The sequence below is a fragment of the Patagioenas fasciata genome, chromosome 2, assembly GCF_037038585.1.
Source record: "Patagioenas fasciata isolate bPatFas1 chromosome 2, bPatFas1.hap1, whole genome shotgun sequence".
Lineage (NCBI taxonomy): Eukaryota > Metazoa > Chordata > Aves > Columbiformes > Columbidae > Patagioenas > Patagioenas fasciata.
Genome location: NC_092521.1, coordinates 112,335,783 through 112,350,062, shown reverse-complemented (window position 1 = coordinate 112,350,062; position 14,280 = coordinate 112,335,783). Strand labels below are relative to the sequence as shown.

General features: G+C 43.8%; 1 protein-coding gene across 2 annotated transcripts in view; it reads left to right on the top strand.

Annotated features, from left to right (window-relative positions):
• ITGA9 (integrin subunit alpha 9) overlaps positions 1 to 14,280 on the top strand; it is a 223,676-nt gene that overhangs the window by 16,443 nt on the left and 192,953 nt on the right. For both annotated transcript variants that reach the window (XM_071804740.1, XM_065830650.2), the window contains exons 4-7: positions 653 to 776; positions 9,215 to 9,282; positions 11,572 to 11,701; positions 13,273 to 13,358. In XM_071804740.1, coding sequence (XP_071660841.1) covers positions 653 to 776; positions 9,215 to 9,282; positions 11,572 to 11,701; positions 13,273 to 13,358 — 408 coding nt within the window. The remainder of the gene's footprint in view (positions 1 to 652; positions 777 to 9,214; positions 9,283 to 11,571; positions 11,702 to 13,272; positions 13,359 to 14,280) is intronic.

Below are 14,280 nucleotides of genomic sequence, written 5' to 3'. Positions count from 1 at the left end.
TTCTTCATGCTGATCACTGCAAGCTCATCTGCACCTTGACTGATGTTGCCACTCTTCTTCCCACAAAAATCTCTGGCATTTTCACTCAAATTGATTACCAGTAAGCCCAGTTCGTCTGTCAGCAGAAAGAAAGCTGCCTTTCCTAGTGAGACAAGCCTTTGACTCACATGAACATCCTCTGGTGGAATAACCTTCTAATATGGTCTTAGTAACATTCTGAGTCTTGGCATCCATTCTGATCCTCTTACGTGTATTCTCAATGTCTTTATTCCTGTCTTTTCCCCCTTTTCTGGCTTGGCTGGGTTCTTCAGTTAGCTTTAGTTAGGAAAGCTTCACTAGCCATGAGGATTCATACACAGTGAGAGATCTTGACATCTCCAGTGTGGGCTCTGTCTTGCTCTGAGACTTGCTGTTTTCCTAGTTGGGCACACCTGAAGGCTGCGGTCTGAGCTGCCAGGTCAGGCAGTGTCATAAGCTGCGAAAGATAACAGCAAGAGTATACTTTAACTAGAAAGCGTGGGATGTAAGGAGAGGACAATGGGATCCTGAGGGGAAGGTGATGCTGAGGGGTCCTGTTCATGGGTGCCCTGCCTTGGTCAGAAGGCTCTCCTGTGACTCTGAGTCAATAACACATGTGATATGATCTGTTTAGGCATGTGCGCACCGCTGGAAAAACATCTACTACGAGACAGAGTACATCCTGCCCCACGGGTTCTGCAACATCATTCCCCCTAACCTGCAGCCCAATGGGAGGAAGCTCTTGCCCTGCTATGAAGGTAAGGAGTGTGGCAGCCAAGAGTGGGGCTCACTACTCTCTCATCTTACAGCTACCGTGTTTTCTCTTTCTTTTCGAAACCATCCACAGGACTTTTTTTATTTATTTTAATAACATACAGCTGGGGTTGCAGTTCAGTTTTGGATGAAGTTGGGAGAGTGACACAATGACTGAACGGGTTCTGTGACTTACTGTGCATGGTTGTGTTTTATTAGAGGAATAATACGTTGCTGAACTGTGGTTTTGGGACAGCAGCGCTCTCTTCTCTTGCATGAATAATCAGCAGATATTGATCTGAGTTTGGCCTCTCATGACTCGCTGTGGCAGAGGGTAAAAATCCTGGATTACTTTGCAATTGGGAACCAATTTTCCCAGTTTACAGAAACACTTCCATTTTTGTGTTGCAATTTACTAGAGAACTAGAAGTGGGGGAAAGGGCTGCTTAACACTTTACTTGCTTTGTGGATCTTCTGTTGCAGTTTGTATTAAACTGCTACTGTGTTTTGGCTGCTGTAAAGTGTCTTGGTCCCTGCTTGGATCCTCTGAAGTTCTGGGTTTTGGGTGCACACAGAAGGGGGGCTCCAGCTCTCACCAGCGGGTGGCTGCACCTGTTGGTTGTGCCACAAATCCCAAGTGTCAGCTTTTTAATTTTCCAGCTCTCTGGTGCATGTAAGACTCTTGTATCACGTTTCCTTTCCTAAAGACCTCAGAAAACAGTGTCTCCTTGGTCAGGAGCAATTATAACCAAATAACTAAACCAGAGGCATGAGTGTGTTGTTAGGAAGAAGATAGGGTATCTCCTAAGATTTCCTGGCCTTCAGGGAAATGTGTCGGGGAAAGCACCTTCTTTGATTTCTCCTGTCTGTCCTGGGCATTTTCCTTGCCCCCTTGCCTGTAGGAGCCTGGGGACACATGAGGGTTTGGAGGCCAATACAGAGCATGGTTTGTTGTGGGCCAGACCTCTGGTGTTACTTATTTATTTGCTTTTATTCATATCCCCCCTGCCCAAAGTTGGCAGCAGCCAGCAGCTGACTTGCTGCTGACATTAGTAAGTGGGAGAGGGATAAGGCAGTGGATGTCCCGCTTTGTTTCTCTGCGGCTGGCGAGTGGCTATGTCCCAGCTCAGTGATGGGGCTGGGTCTGCTCCATGCCCACTCTTTCTCTTAGGGTGGCTCCTCACCTCTCTCCAGGCTTTGCCTGGGGAGCTGCCTCGCCAAACCCACACACCTTCTGGAGACTTCATGCACTGAGCAATTCCCAGCCCTGAAATTGGTCATTATTTGAAATGTGAGGGGTTTTGGGTCTCTTGACCCAACCATGCCAGCTGCTCTGTCAGCAAAATCAGGATAAAGACTCACACTGAGATAATGCACTGCAAATCATCCAGTATTAACTTTATGGCCAACATGCACATGTGGGGATGCTGCCAGGGCTCCTTCTGAGACCATGTCACTGCTCCTGTGTTGCCTTAAAAGCAGCTTGCCTGAAGCTGTGGCGGGAAGGTGGTTTCTGGAAGAGATGAAGCTCTAGTATTTTTCTGTGCGTCATGTCTTCTGAGTAAAACTGCTGCTAATCTGACAGGATATTTGCCAGGAATTGCTAGAAAATAGAAATGTGTGGGCCTAGTACACGCAGAGCAGCCAGTGGAAAGTTGGCAGGGCTGGTGCAGTACAATGTTGGCTTAATTTCACTCCACGCTAGAGTGAAAATTGGAGGTTTGGGACTGATTTTCTGCCCCCTCATCAGGCGTGAAATCACAAAGTATCACAAGGGATCGCTGCATTTATTTACTCCTGGATCTTTTAGGTTTCAATAAAACAAGCTTGAAAAGAGATAGCCATGGTACGTCATGCAGAAGGATTCATTGTTTGAGGTTTGCTGTGAAATAAGATTGCCATCATCCTTGTAATTTTTTTTTCTTCACTTTCTGGAAGCAGCAGCAGAAATTCTCCTCCACTGACGCTGAGGAACAGCCCAAAGGGGAGAAGCGGCAAGTCTGATAGGGATAATAAACGTGGTGTGCAATGCAGCTGAAGTGCTGCCACACTGAGAGCCTCTGTGGCCAGACCTGTGGCTGCAAACCGTGCGCCAGGCAGCATGCCTTTGCCTGCCAAGTCCCAGCATCTCGCCTTTCTCTGGGACTTGCCATGCACAAATAGGTGCAGGCAGTTGCATGCTCCGGAAGTCCCATCATTAGCGCAGCTGAGGTGATAAGCCCTGTCAGAGTCTGGTGCAGCTGCATGGTCCACAACCAGAGCCGGCTCTCACCTAACTGGCGAAGAGTGCAGGCCAGTTGAGTGCACGTCAGTCTCCATCCACCTCTGTGGGTGTATTCACCTTGAGACAGATTATTAGCTTGTATGACAGAAGTCTTGTGCCAGAAAGGGAGAGGGATCTGACCTTGGGACACAGACATACTTAATACATACAGTATGTTTTCTTTACACATAAAGTAGACTTAATTATTAAAGACAAAGGAGGAAATGGAAATTCCCTGACTAGAAGGTAGTGGTGCAACAACATAGTAGTCTCAATCCATCTTATTCTTGTCTGGCTTCTCTGAAAGGGCTGACAGAAGTCTGGAAGCGATTGAGAGCTAATGAGAACAGCAGCAAGCCTAATAGTTAAATGCAGTTTTTCTGAGTAGGAACTAATCTGGTTTATATGAGCTGGATGTCCTTTGTGGTATAGCTGGCGTATGGAGCCATGGTCTTCCAGGCAGTGCTTTCAGTTGTTTATTTTTCCCATAGTTTTAATGACCTTCTGGAAAAAGGAAGCTGCTTCTTTATCTCCCCACCCTGATGCATTCAGTTTGCAAAGAAGGGTGGCTGTGTTTACTGCGAGAGGCAGCCCAGCTTATGTGGAGAGCTGGGATGGTTTCCTAGTCCTCTGTGGTAGAAGTTGGTGGTGGAGGTGGGGAAGACTGATGGACTCTTTGGTTAGTGAATAAGGGGAACAGCACACACTCATGTGCCTCGCCTCCAAAGGAATAAGCAAGTTTTCCCACAGGGTCCAGACCACATTTGGTTTTCTGGGAGCCACAAAAACATCCCTGCTTTGTGGTGCAAACCCAAACCCACAATGCTAGGTCAAAGATTACTACTGTTTCTTCTGGCGTAGTGAAACCCTGTCAGATAGGAAGAAAGAGGGTTCCAGTGCAAATGATAATTTACTGTAACTGTCCGCTTTGCTTCCATCTGTGAAGACAGTAGATACAGGATTTTATTGCACTCTGGAGCTTATGCTGTGTGATGGCATTGAAGTTTGCTTAGAGACTTTCAGAGAGTTTTGCTCAGAGAATTAGTTGAGGATCATTTGCCCTCAGAATCCTCACACATGACAGCTTATCCTGTTTTTTTATATTGTTTTATCCAAGTACTTCTTCCTCGGCCTTACTTCTCTTATAACCCAAGATCGTCATGGCTGCAAACCACTACCATCTTCATCTCTTTTTTGCTTCATGTGCTTATTCATGGCACACCTTCAAAGTAGCAGAAGCAGCCACCTCTTCCAGACTCAGTCTTACTGCTTTGTTATCAGCTGTTGCCGCAGCAGTTAGTTTTGTGGCTTGTGGTCTGTGTAACTGGGGGTGCACAGCAGTCTGTGGGCAGATGGGGAAAGAACAAAAAAGAAGTATATAAACAAAGGATCTGTTCATGACAGCAGTTATTGCCTGGAGCTATGCGGAAACTACCAAATCCACTGTATGCAGTATCTAAACCTCATGCAAATGCTGCTGTTCAGGTGTGCAAAAGCTGTGAGCTGATGCAGTAAATACATGGTTTCCTGCTGTTTGATTGTTCGGCTGCATTGACGAGTGAATGGACAGATGACAGTGTCATACAGGTGACAGGTGTCACTGCTGTACACTGAAGTGGAGGGGAGATATTATGGAAGCAATCTTGGTTTTCATGCCTTTTGACCTTATCTGCTGCTTGGGAGAGGCAGAGCAGCTCAAGGGAGGAGGCAGAGGCCGGTGGGGCTGAGATATGACAGTCCAGGATGTGAGTGGTGGCTGTGGGCTGTGACCATGGGTGCATGGGTGGAAGGAGACCTACTCGACATGTGGGGAAGGATGAGGGGAGCCGCATGCAGGTGGGAATTAGGTGGGCCAATGAGAAGGGGTGATTTTGTGCTGAAAGGGTTATGCTGGAGATCAGGACCTCAGTGTCCATCTGGTCTGGGCTGCTGGCTCCCTGGGGAGGACTGCCTCTGTCTGGTTCCTTCCAAAATGTGGTGCCAATCTCTGCTTTGTGTCAGTGGAGCTTTAAATGCTCAAATAGACTCAATGTCTGGGGTATTTCGGCCTTTGTTCATCTGTTTCCTCTTTCAAAATGTCACTAAAGCTGTTTTGTCTCTCAGAAGTGTTAGGAGAATAAGTTAATTGGCATGTATGATGTGCTCAGACCCCATAATGATAAGATGGAGTCTTGATACCTGTAGGAAAGAAGGACAGTCATTAGTTTGCATTGTTGCTGTATGTCACGCCGTGCTACTGTAATGAATCCATTTATTCTTTTTCTGTAAGCCCTATTTTTTTTACTAAAATCAAAATGTTTTGATGTCTTTTCTTTAGTTCACAGAAGCACTGGTTAGATCCAAACTCTGAATTCAATTGAAATGCTGCGTTCCCATCTATTCAGTGTTAAAACCACAATGTAACTACTTGTTTAAGTGAAATAAGGGCCATTAGTTCTAGCAGTTTTGCCAAAATAAGTGACTTAAAAACCAGTGAACATTACAGAAAGCCATGAACAGTGTCTGTGAAAGTACCCTGTTTCCCTGAAAATAAAACCTACCCCAAAAATAAGCCCTAGCATGATTTTTCAGGATTTTTTGAGTATGCTTGAAATATAAGCCCTACTCCAAAAATAAGCCCTAGTTACAGTTCATTAAAAAAGTAAATTTAAATAGTGTCCAGGGAGCTATAAATGTAAAAACGTAAGCATCTTTTGGAGCAAAAATTAATATAAGAACCTGTCTTATTTTTGGAGAAACAGGGTATGAGCTTCAGTGAATATAACAACTCGGTTCATTACACAACCATTTAAACTACCAAATCTTTCTCATTCCGTATGCATTGCAGTTAATAATAATTTGATTAATTTAAAGAATAATTGATTTTTCATTGCCTGGCAATGAAAGCAATGTATGTATTTCTGTTCATTTTCTAACATGTATATTGCTGATTAAAATCAGCTGTGTTGTGTCCTTGGATGTTGGGGCTTTTAAGTTACACCTTGATCTGAATTTGGTGTATCTTCAAAAAAAAAGGGTAGGCAAAATTATATTATAATAAAACAATGCTGTGAATTCAAAAAAAATTTTAGTTGATTGGAGAAATGGTTTAATTTTTATGCATGTATTGTTTTATTGGAAGAAAATCCTCTGTTTATCCTAAGAAATGAAATAATTTTTTCTTATTTGTTAGTCACAGCTGCATTAAGCTACGGATCCATCTACCACCCTTGAATAGCTGCCTTCTTCTGCTGTCACTCTTGCTGTTCTCTTATGGTTTTGCATGCCCTTGGTTTTAATTTTCAGCTGAATTCAGGGGACAGCTTGTGTGAACTGGATCATTTGGACTCGCAACCGTGTGTGGACAGGACCTCTTGGATGGCTGGAGATGTGTGGGGTGATGGTTTGGAGATGTTCAAGCGTCACCCAAGCCTACAGCAAAGCTCTGTTGGCTGGGGAAGCTGCCATTGTGTTTGAGGCTTTTATGTGTTGCTGAATCATGAAAAAATCGTGGGGTGGAAAAAAAAAAAAAAGTGCTGGAAGGCCTGTTTATAAAAGACAAGAAGAAATTTGAAAATGCCAAATAAGAAACAAGTTTTATTTGCCTCTCATCCTGCACTGAGGCATTCCCCGTGGTTATGTCGTTATTTGCCTGACCTAAACCTTTCACTGTCCAAGTTAAATACCCTCTGGCAATTTTTCTGTTTTATTTTAAAGCAAATTGAGCCGTATGTTTTTTGAAGGAGACACTTAAAGAAACCATGAGCCAACCATAATAGAATTTTATAGGGAAATAGAACATTTTAAATCAATCAAATTGTCAATAGGGCCTACTTGCAGCAGTTGTTTAGGAGCACGACACAGCCATCGAGGTGTCCTCTCAAAAGAAATACATGTGTAAGAAATCCTCTCTTCTCAAATCCCAGATGGGGGGCCCTTTTTGGATTTTAAGAGGCTGTGCCCTGGCCTGGGTCATGAGTAAGATGTAACAGGGACCTCAGCGCCTAGTGCCTAAAGGGAGGGTGGGCTCTGTGGCCTTGTGGTGGGCTGGGGGCCCATGGCTGTGTGGCCCTGGATGGCTTTTCAGGCAGGGCATGGTGCTCACTTGTGCTGGTTGAGCATCAACCTAAGCCCCTCTATCTCTCCATAAAAAGAAAAAAGTATCCTGTAAAGTGGGATTTAAGAAGGCAGTCTCTAAAGCCTTGATCTCTGGCATTACAAAAGCCTCCTACCAAGTTTAGCAGGTAAGGCCGAAGGATAACTCCAGACCTCCATGGTGGCCAGCAGTGTTTTGTTCCAAATTACAGCAGGTCAAGTACAAAACTGGGAAGAGGCAAGGCCTGTTCGTACTTCAGTACATCATGGAAAGGGAAAACCTTGGCTGGAAGTGAAAACATCTGAATGGGACAGACGTGGAACTTGCTGCATTTCATCTTATGCAAGGGTGGGAATCCAGCCGTAGTGAAGGCAGGGCCTTTAGGACATGCACAGTGTTATTTTTCAGGAAATGCCAGAGGGAGAAACCTCATCTCCTTGGCTCTCTGAATAAAAAAAAAAATCTTATCAATAAACATTTCTTTTTTCCCAGACAAAGAGGGCCTGGATCTGTGAGAGACTCTATGTGGAAAGCTAGCGGTTCAGAGCCTCAGCACTTTCTGAATAGCCATGAGCAAATATGGGCTTCGTTTCTTAGTGGAGCTGTTATCAAGCATTCCTACTAGGAAACCTAAGTCTGCTTCTGGCCCTCCAGCTCTGCTGGGACACACATCTGCTTTGGCGGGACCCTGCCTCAGCCAAGAGCATTAGGCATTTGGCCTGTAATTTGTGGATCAAGTCACTGTCCTGCATGGTCTCTCCAACTAAACCTTTCCATGTGCGACTGTTATGACCTCAGCAAATTCCTTAAAATCTGAGAATCTTTATGGTGTTAGGAACATACTATATATAATTCAAAAGGGGGGAATGGAGCTGTGTGTGTCTATGTATAAATATGCACTCACTTTTGTAAAAATTATATGAGAAGGCAGCAGTTTATAATTCATTCCTTTTGGTCTTCAGTAAGATAAAACTCAACTCAGAAGGAGCTTGCTTGGTTCCAAAGAGACAATTTGGTCATTGATTTCATTTTTTTTTTTTAATCATTCAGCAATGAGTTAATGATGTTTACTTGGAGGAAAAAAAACCAAAAACAAAATTACCAGGCTATATGGTGAATCTTTTTGGAACCTGAATTACTGTAATATACAGGAAGTGGCAATATGCTCAAGCTGAGCACTCATTAGTATGGTAAATATTTGAAAATAATACTCTAGAAAAAATCTGCGAAGGTTCTGATCCAGCTCTAAGTTTGAAATGCTCTGAAACTGAAAATGTGTGGATTAAAGCAGGAAAGTGATTTTCTTTTTTTTTGTTTCTTCCTTTTTCCTCCCCCCACCCCCAAACTTAATGTGTTTCTAAAAATATATATATTTTTTTTCCTCCTCTGCAAAAAGATAAAGTAAAAATTCGTCAGGTTTGACAGCAGAAGGAGTTGCTGCATAAAATACAGACACAAAAGCTGTAGTGGTGCTGGCTGGGTCCGGTGTGAACTGGGAGGTCTGAGCACATGGCTGTGAAAAGCAGCAGACCTGAGCATCCCTGAGACGAGATTGTTGTCTGATCACTTAGAAACACAGTGTCCCCTCCTCACTTGTCACCTCTTCCTTGGGGCCGGTGTCCTGAAGTATCTCACCAGCAGATATGTTTATGGGGTCTTTGGTGACTGTCATTGGAGTGGGGAATCACTTATTCCTCTGAGGTAGTGACAGGCCCTGGGGTTAAACCTCTTGGTGTGGGGTCAGTGGCACACAGGCATGGGCATCACCTTTCATTCCACTCCCTCCCAGGCTGTGCAGGTCTAGCTGCCGGAGGCGGGTGCATTTGCTGATGTGCCATTATCAGGGTGATGGTGCTGCTGTGTTCATCACATTACTGTGATACTGCTCACTTAACTGCTCCCTAGGCAGCACGCTGGATGTCCCCTGGAAGATTTCAGCCCCTCGCTTTGCCCCCGATGTGGGTGAGGATGCTGCCATGGTGCACATTGGTGGCACATACAACCTGGGAGCTCTGCGTGCTCTTGAGGCTCTGCGTGCTCAGTTGGAAAGCATGTGCTGTGCCAGGGATGACCACGATCTATTTTTTTTCCCTTTTCCCATCCAGAGTACAAGAAGAAGTATGGGGAGGAGCATGGCTCGTGCCAGGCGGGAATTGCAGGCTTCTTCACCGAGGTAAGCAGAAGCATGTAGATGGCAGGGGTGGGGTTGGTGAGCAGCTCTACTGCCGCATGCCTCAGGAGAGGAGCTCCAAGGATGGCTTGGACAGCAAGCTGAGCACTGAGTATGTTCCCTTCTCGCCAGAAAACACCCTCCTGCCTTGTCCGGCCTCCCGGGTGCCTGCCTCTCGCACAACACCTGCCAAGTGGTTCATGCATGCATGTGTCTCGAGGTCTGTGCATGAGAACTAGCGAATTAACTCTGGGAAGTGTCCTCAGGGAATATTTTTATTGTGTACATGTTGCATAGAGATATTTCTGTGTCTTTCGTTAACGCTTTACTTGAGGTGGTGATATAAAAAAGTCCTTATCAATCACATTTTTGTATGTGCACATGTAGGTATATGTATCTATATGAATGTATACATGCACATACATATACATACATAAGATAAATACATTTTTTTTCCAGTTCTGCTTCAGTTCTATATGTCAAAAAATCGAAGAAAAAATAGTATGGTAAAATATATGTTCCAGAGCTGTTCTAAATACCAGACCACATTCTTTCCTGGACAGAAGTCAGCCAGCCATGTTTTAGTTGTGTCAAGGATTAGTTAGTTTATTTATGTATGTTTCAGGGTTGTTTTTTAGTCCTTGTTTTGTTGTTGTTGGTTTGTTTGTTTGTTTGATTGTTTCTAAGAAAAAAAGCTATTTCAGTGTCAAGTTCCTTACTGTAATGTCAAGTATATACTCACTCCTAATTACATACACACTGATCTGCAGAATGTATTGTCCAGGCTAATATAAGCAAAATAAAGGTGTCCTCTCTGAAATGGCAGAAGGTGATTTCCGAGTAAACTGGGGTGGCAGGTGATGTTGCCACAGTGGCAGTGTCTGATAAGTGGATGTTCAGCCAGCAGCAGCTGTTTCCTGGCTTGTCTGCTCTCTCCAGCACGTTTCTGTTCCCATGCTTTAAATCCTCCTTTGCTACCCTAGTTTAAAAGATATCTTTGAACTTTCAATGCTGCAGCCCTATGGCAGCTTACTGAGCAGGAAATGCAGATAAATGGCTTTTTAGGTCAAAAAGGCAAGCCCCTACCATATATTCAGCACTACTGATGGTAGTCATTCCTGCCGGTAAATGATCCCTTGACCTCAAGGGCATGGCCCCTCCCAGGGAAAAAAACTGTTGCCAAGCACGTCCTGCTCTTTGATTTGATTTGCTGTCCTGTCCCTTTAGTCTTATTAGGAAAATCCCTTGTTTAATATCTCTCCCCAACTGGAACTGGTCACCCAAAGGGATCCTGAGCATGCGAGTGTTTTCCCACATGGGTGGAGTTTGCCCATGGCCTTGCATTGAACAGAGATGTGAGGCAAAGCAGCTGTCCTCATGTCTCCTCCAGGGACGGAGAACTTACCTAGGCGTAATACATCCCAGGCTTAATTTGGTCCCTTGCTGGAGGTATTTAAAACCACATCTAAGAGTGAGGTTTCCCTGCAAGGATGCTCAATGCTTTTGTGCAACATTTTCACAGTCTCTCTCGCATGTGAATGTACCTTTGATCTTAATTCAAAAGCATTATCTGTGAGCATCTATCTTTGGATGCTGGATGAAACTCTGCCTGATTTCTAGGGTTTTAAAATCCTGAGTCATGCTGGGTGTCTGTAATGAACTATTGCCAGGGTGTCTCTCAAAGAGCAGAGCATATCTGATGACAGGACAAGGCAAAATGTTCCAACCATGACATAACGCACACCCTGCTTGTTGAGTGCATGGCAGCTCTTTACCTTCATAGCTGTAAAAGCAAAATGCTTTGTGCTGTATACTTCATGATTGGTTGGTATAGCATGTCAGCCAGCATCGAGGCACAGTCCATAGCTGAGTGGTGTGTCTGGGTGTGCTGGGGTGCTTCTGTCACTTGGTGAAATTCTTCAGATGTTCCGGAGGATGGCTGAGAAATGCAGCAAGTGGAGAGAGATTTTTGGGAGGACTGTGTTAGCAGGAATAAGTTGGATGGTTAGTAAGGCTGAGGAAGTCTTCTGCTGAAGCAGCAGAACAGCTGAGCAGAAGTGGGCCATGAAAGGGAAGAAACTGTGCCTTTAGGATATGTGCAGTGACCTCCATGTTTGGGAAGAAGGATGCTCTCTACATGTACACAGAATTGAGATTGTTATAGATGGACTTACTTACAATTGGTGTTTTATTTTAATGTCCTGTCCCTTCTCCATTACTGTGTAAAGCATGAATTTTTGGTTTGATTGTTATTTCTTTTTTTCCCAATACCCTTCTGTTTTCCTGCTGTAGGAGCTGGTCATCATGGGGGCACCGGGATCTTATTATTGGACAGGAACTGTGAAAGTACTGAATCTCACTGACAACACGTATTACAAGCTGAACGACGATGCTGTGATAGCCAGGCGGTACACGTACCTTGGTAAGCAGCTCTCTGGTGCTCACTGAGAGAACAGATCAGTCTAATGACTTATTTCAAGGCTTTGATGTTATAAAGTTGATAGTGATGTTTTTTTGTGATGTATTTTTATGCAAAGCATGAACAGAAGAACATCTGAATTAGAGTTACTTACCTAAGAAGAAATACAAACAAAGAAGCAACCAGAAAATTCCATTGCTGTTTGCTTGTTTAAAAAAAAAATTTCTTTTTTTTTTTTTAGTAATACAGAAAATGCATTTCAACTGAAAAGCATCTTGGATGGTAGCGGGCTTCATTCATTCCTGCATTTGCCCTTTGATGGACAAATTATGTGTCATTGGTTAGGCTGCGTGTCTGCTTACACCTGTCTTTAAGGTGGATACAACACATAATTTAGAGAGTGTATATCCAAGATACAAATTAATTCAACAAAAATAGCACCATGCAAGTGAGTCATTGGCAACAGAAGGACGTTGTGAAAGAATTTGCTATAGGTTTGAAATATCTTTAACTCAATTGATTTTACTTGCTCAAAAACCAGTTAATGTCCCTGAAAGACTTAATTTAAAGGCTTTCACCTAATCCCCATTGCCTAGGACTGTTGAGACCTAGAAGGCATTTCAAACAGTCAGTAGTTTGACATTGTTTGACTAAAGACTTGCGCTGACTTCTCATTTTCCCTTCAACCTTTAGCCTTAAAAAAAATACCACTTGGAAGATACTACTTGGTGATAGCTGAATTAAGAGTTTATATATACATATTTGAGGACATAAATATGTTTTGCCACTGATAGACCTGAATTATAGTGTTTACCATGTAGACAAGAGCCTCATAATTTACAGCAGAAGAGCAAGGCAAATCAAGACATCCTTAGAAGGAAAGCACTCTACTCATCTTCAGTTATTATATATCTTTTTAATATGTCAAATAAGACTGAATCTTTGATCTCCTTTTTTTAAATACACTCTTTCTTTCTTTGATCTATCCTCCCATTTTTCTTCTTGCCTAAACAAAAATCTTTTTAAGCCATTAACTTCTCTGACCTCTCTGCCTACTGTCCTCCACTCTCCCACCCCCCCAACAAAAACGGCACGTAATTTTCCAAGCCTTCCTGGGCAGTGTATTTAGCCAAAAGAGGGCATTTCTCTCTGGTTGATGTGGGACTATTGCTCTTTGATGTGATACTCTCTCTGTAGTGATGTGGTCTCTTTGCTCTGCATGTGTGTGCGTCTTCCTGTTTTACTGCATCCCTTTCAGGACTTGTGGTTACTGAAATGCTCCCCGTATCCTCTTCGTTTGTCCTTCGCCAAGTTCCATGCACAACTCTTTCTTCTCTCAGCTTTGGAAGAGCTCTGAAGGGTGTACTGTTATTTCCCACTGCCATGAGCTCTTGAGCTGAATATTGGCACATCCTGAGCAGAATGGTTGAACGCTAACAACGTGCAGCCCAGGAGGAACAGTGAAACCCAATGAGCGTGATCCAGCTGGCTGACCTGTTTCTCAGGCTCTTCCCTTGTGTGATTTTTTATTTATTTCCTCTCTCCTCTCCCACCCCACCCCATCTCCCACTCAGGATATGCGGTGACAGCAGGTCATTTCTCTCAGCCGACTACCACGGACGTTGTAGGAGGAGCTCCTCAGGATGGAGGCATCGGAAAGGTGTGGCTTTTTGTCAAACAGTAATGTGGTCAGATGCAATGGGGCAAAAAAGGTACTACTGATGCAGTTCACATGTGTCTGAGGAGCCAAGAGATTTTCGCCGACAGGGTATTTTTAGAGCACTGAGCAGGGGAGAGCTGACGTAGTTTGATGAAGTCATCAAATTTTCTCAGACTGTCTCTCCTAGTGCCTCACGTCCCTTACCCCTCTCTCTCCCACTCAATTCTTACAACAGTTATTTTAACAAGACACAGGCAACATTTTTTTCATACTGCTTTTGTTTAGGATTTGTAATGTATAGGTATCACTAAAACCTTGCCTGGAAGTGAAAAAACTTGGAAAAGAGAGTTTGTCTTCTGCTTGTTTTCTTCATATGTTTGACTGTTTCAGTATTTACTTCAGGGTAGCATCTCTAATAGCATGAAAAGCCATTTACTAGGCAATTTGATGTCCCTCTTAAAACTTCATAACATGTTGATGTTTAGTGGATTAGAATCTGGGTTTCTGCCAGCTGTACTTAGAAATCTTGGTGACAGTCTCTTGAGAAGGAAAAAAAATAGTTTTTCTGTGGGCATACATATGTTCAATGTCCCAAATGTAAGCAAGTGAATGGCAAGGCATAGATGGCTGGTGTTCCTGTGCTGGGTACCCAGCTGCTATTGGGGGAGCCATGTGAAGGTGAGCGCTGCGACCCTTATACGTTTTTGAACCAAGGGTTGAGGAGTGGGAGTAGGGAGAGGGAGGGAAGGGATATAAAGGATCTGCTTTTGTCCCTCTTTCTTCAAAATATGATCCTTTCAGGACCTACTGCTACCATATGCTTGAGCAGAGATGTTCTGCAGCCCCCTTACATCTTCTTCCCCCTGGCTCTCCTGCTCTATGGGGACGTGAGTCATAGCTGAATCATAACAATAAGGAGCAA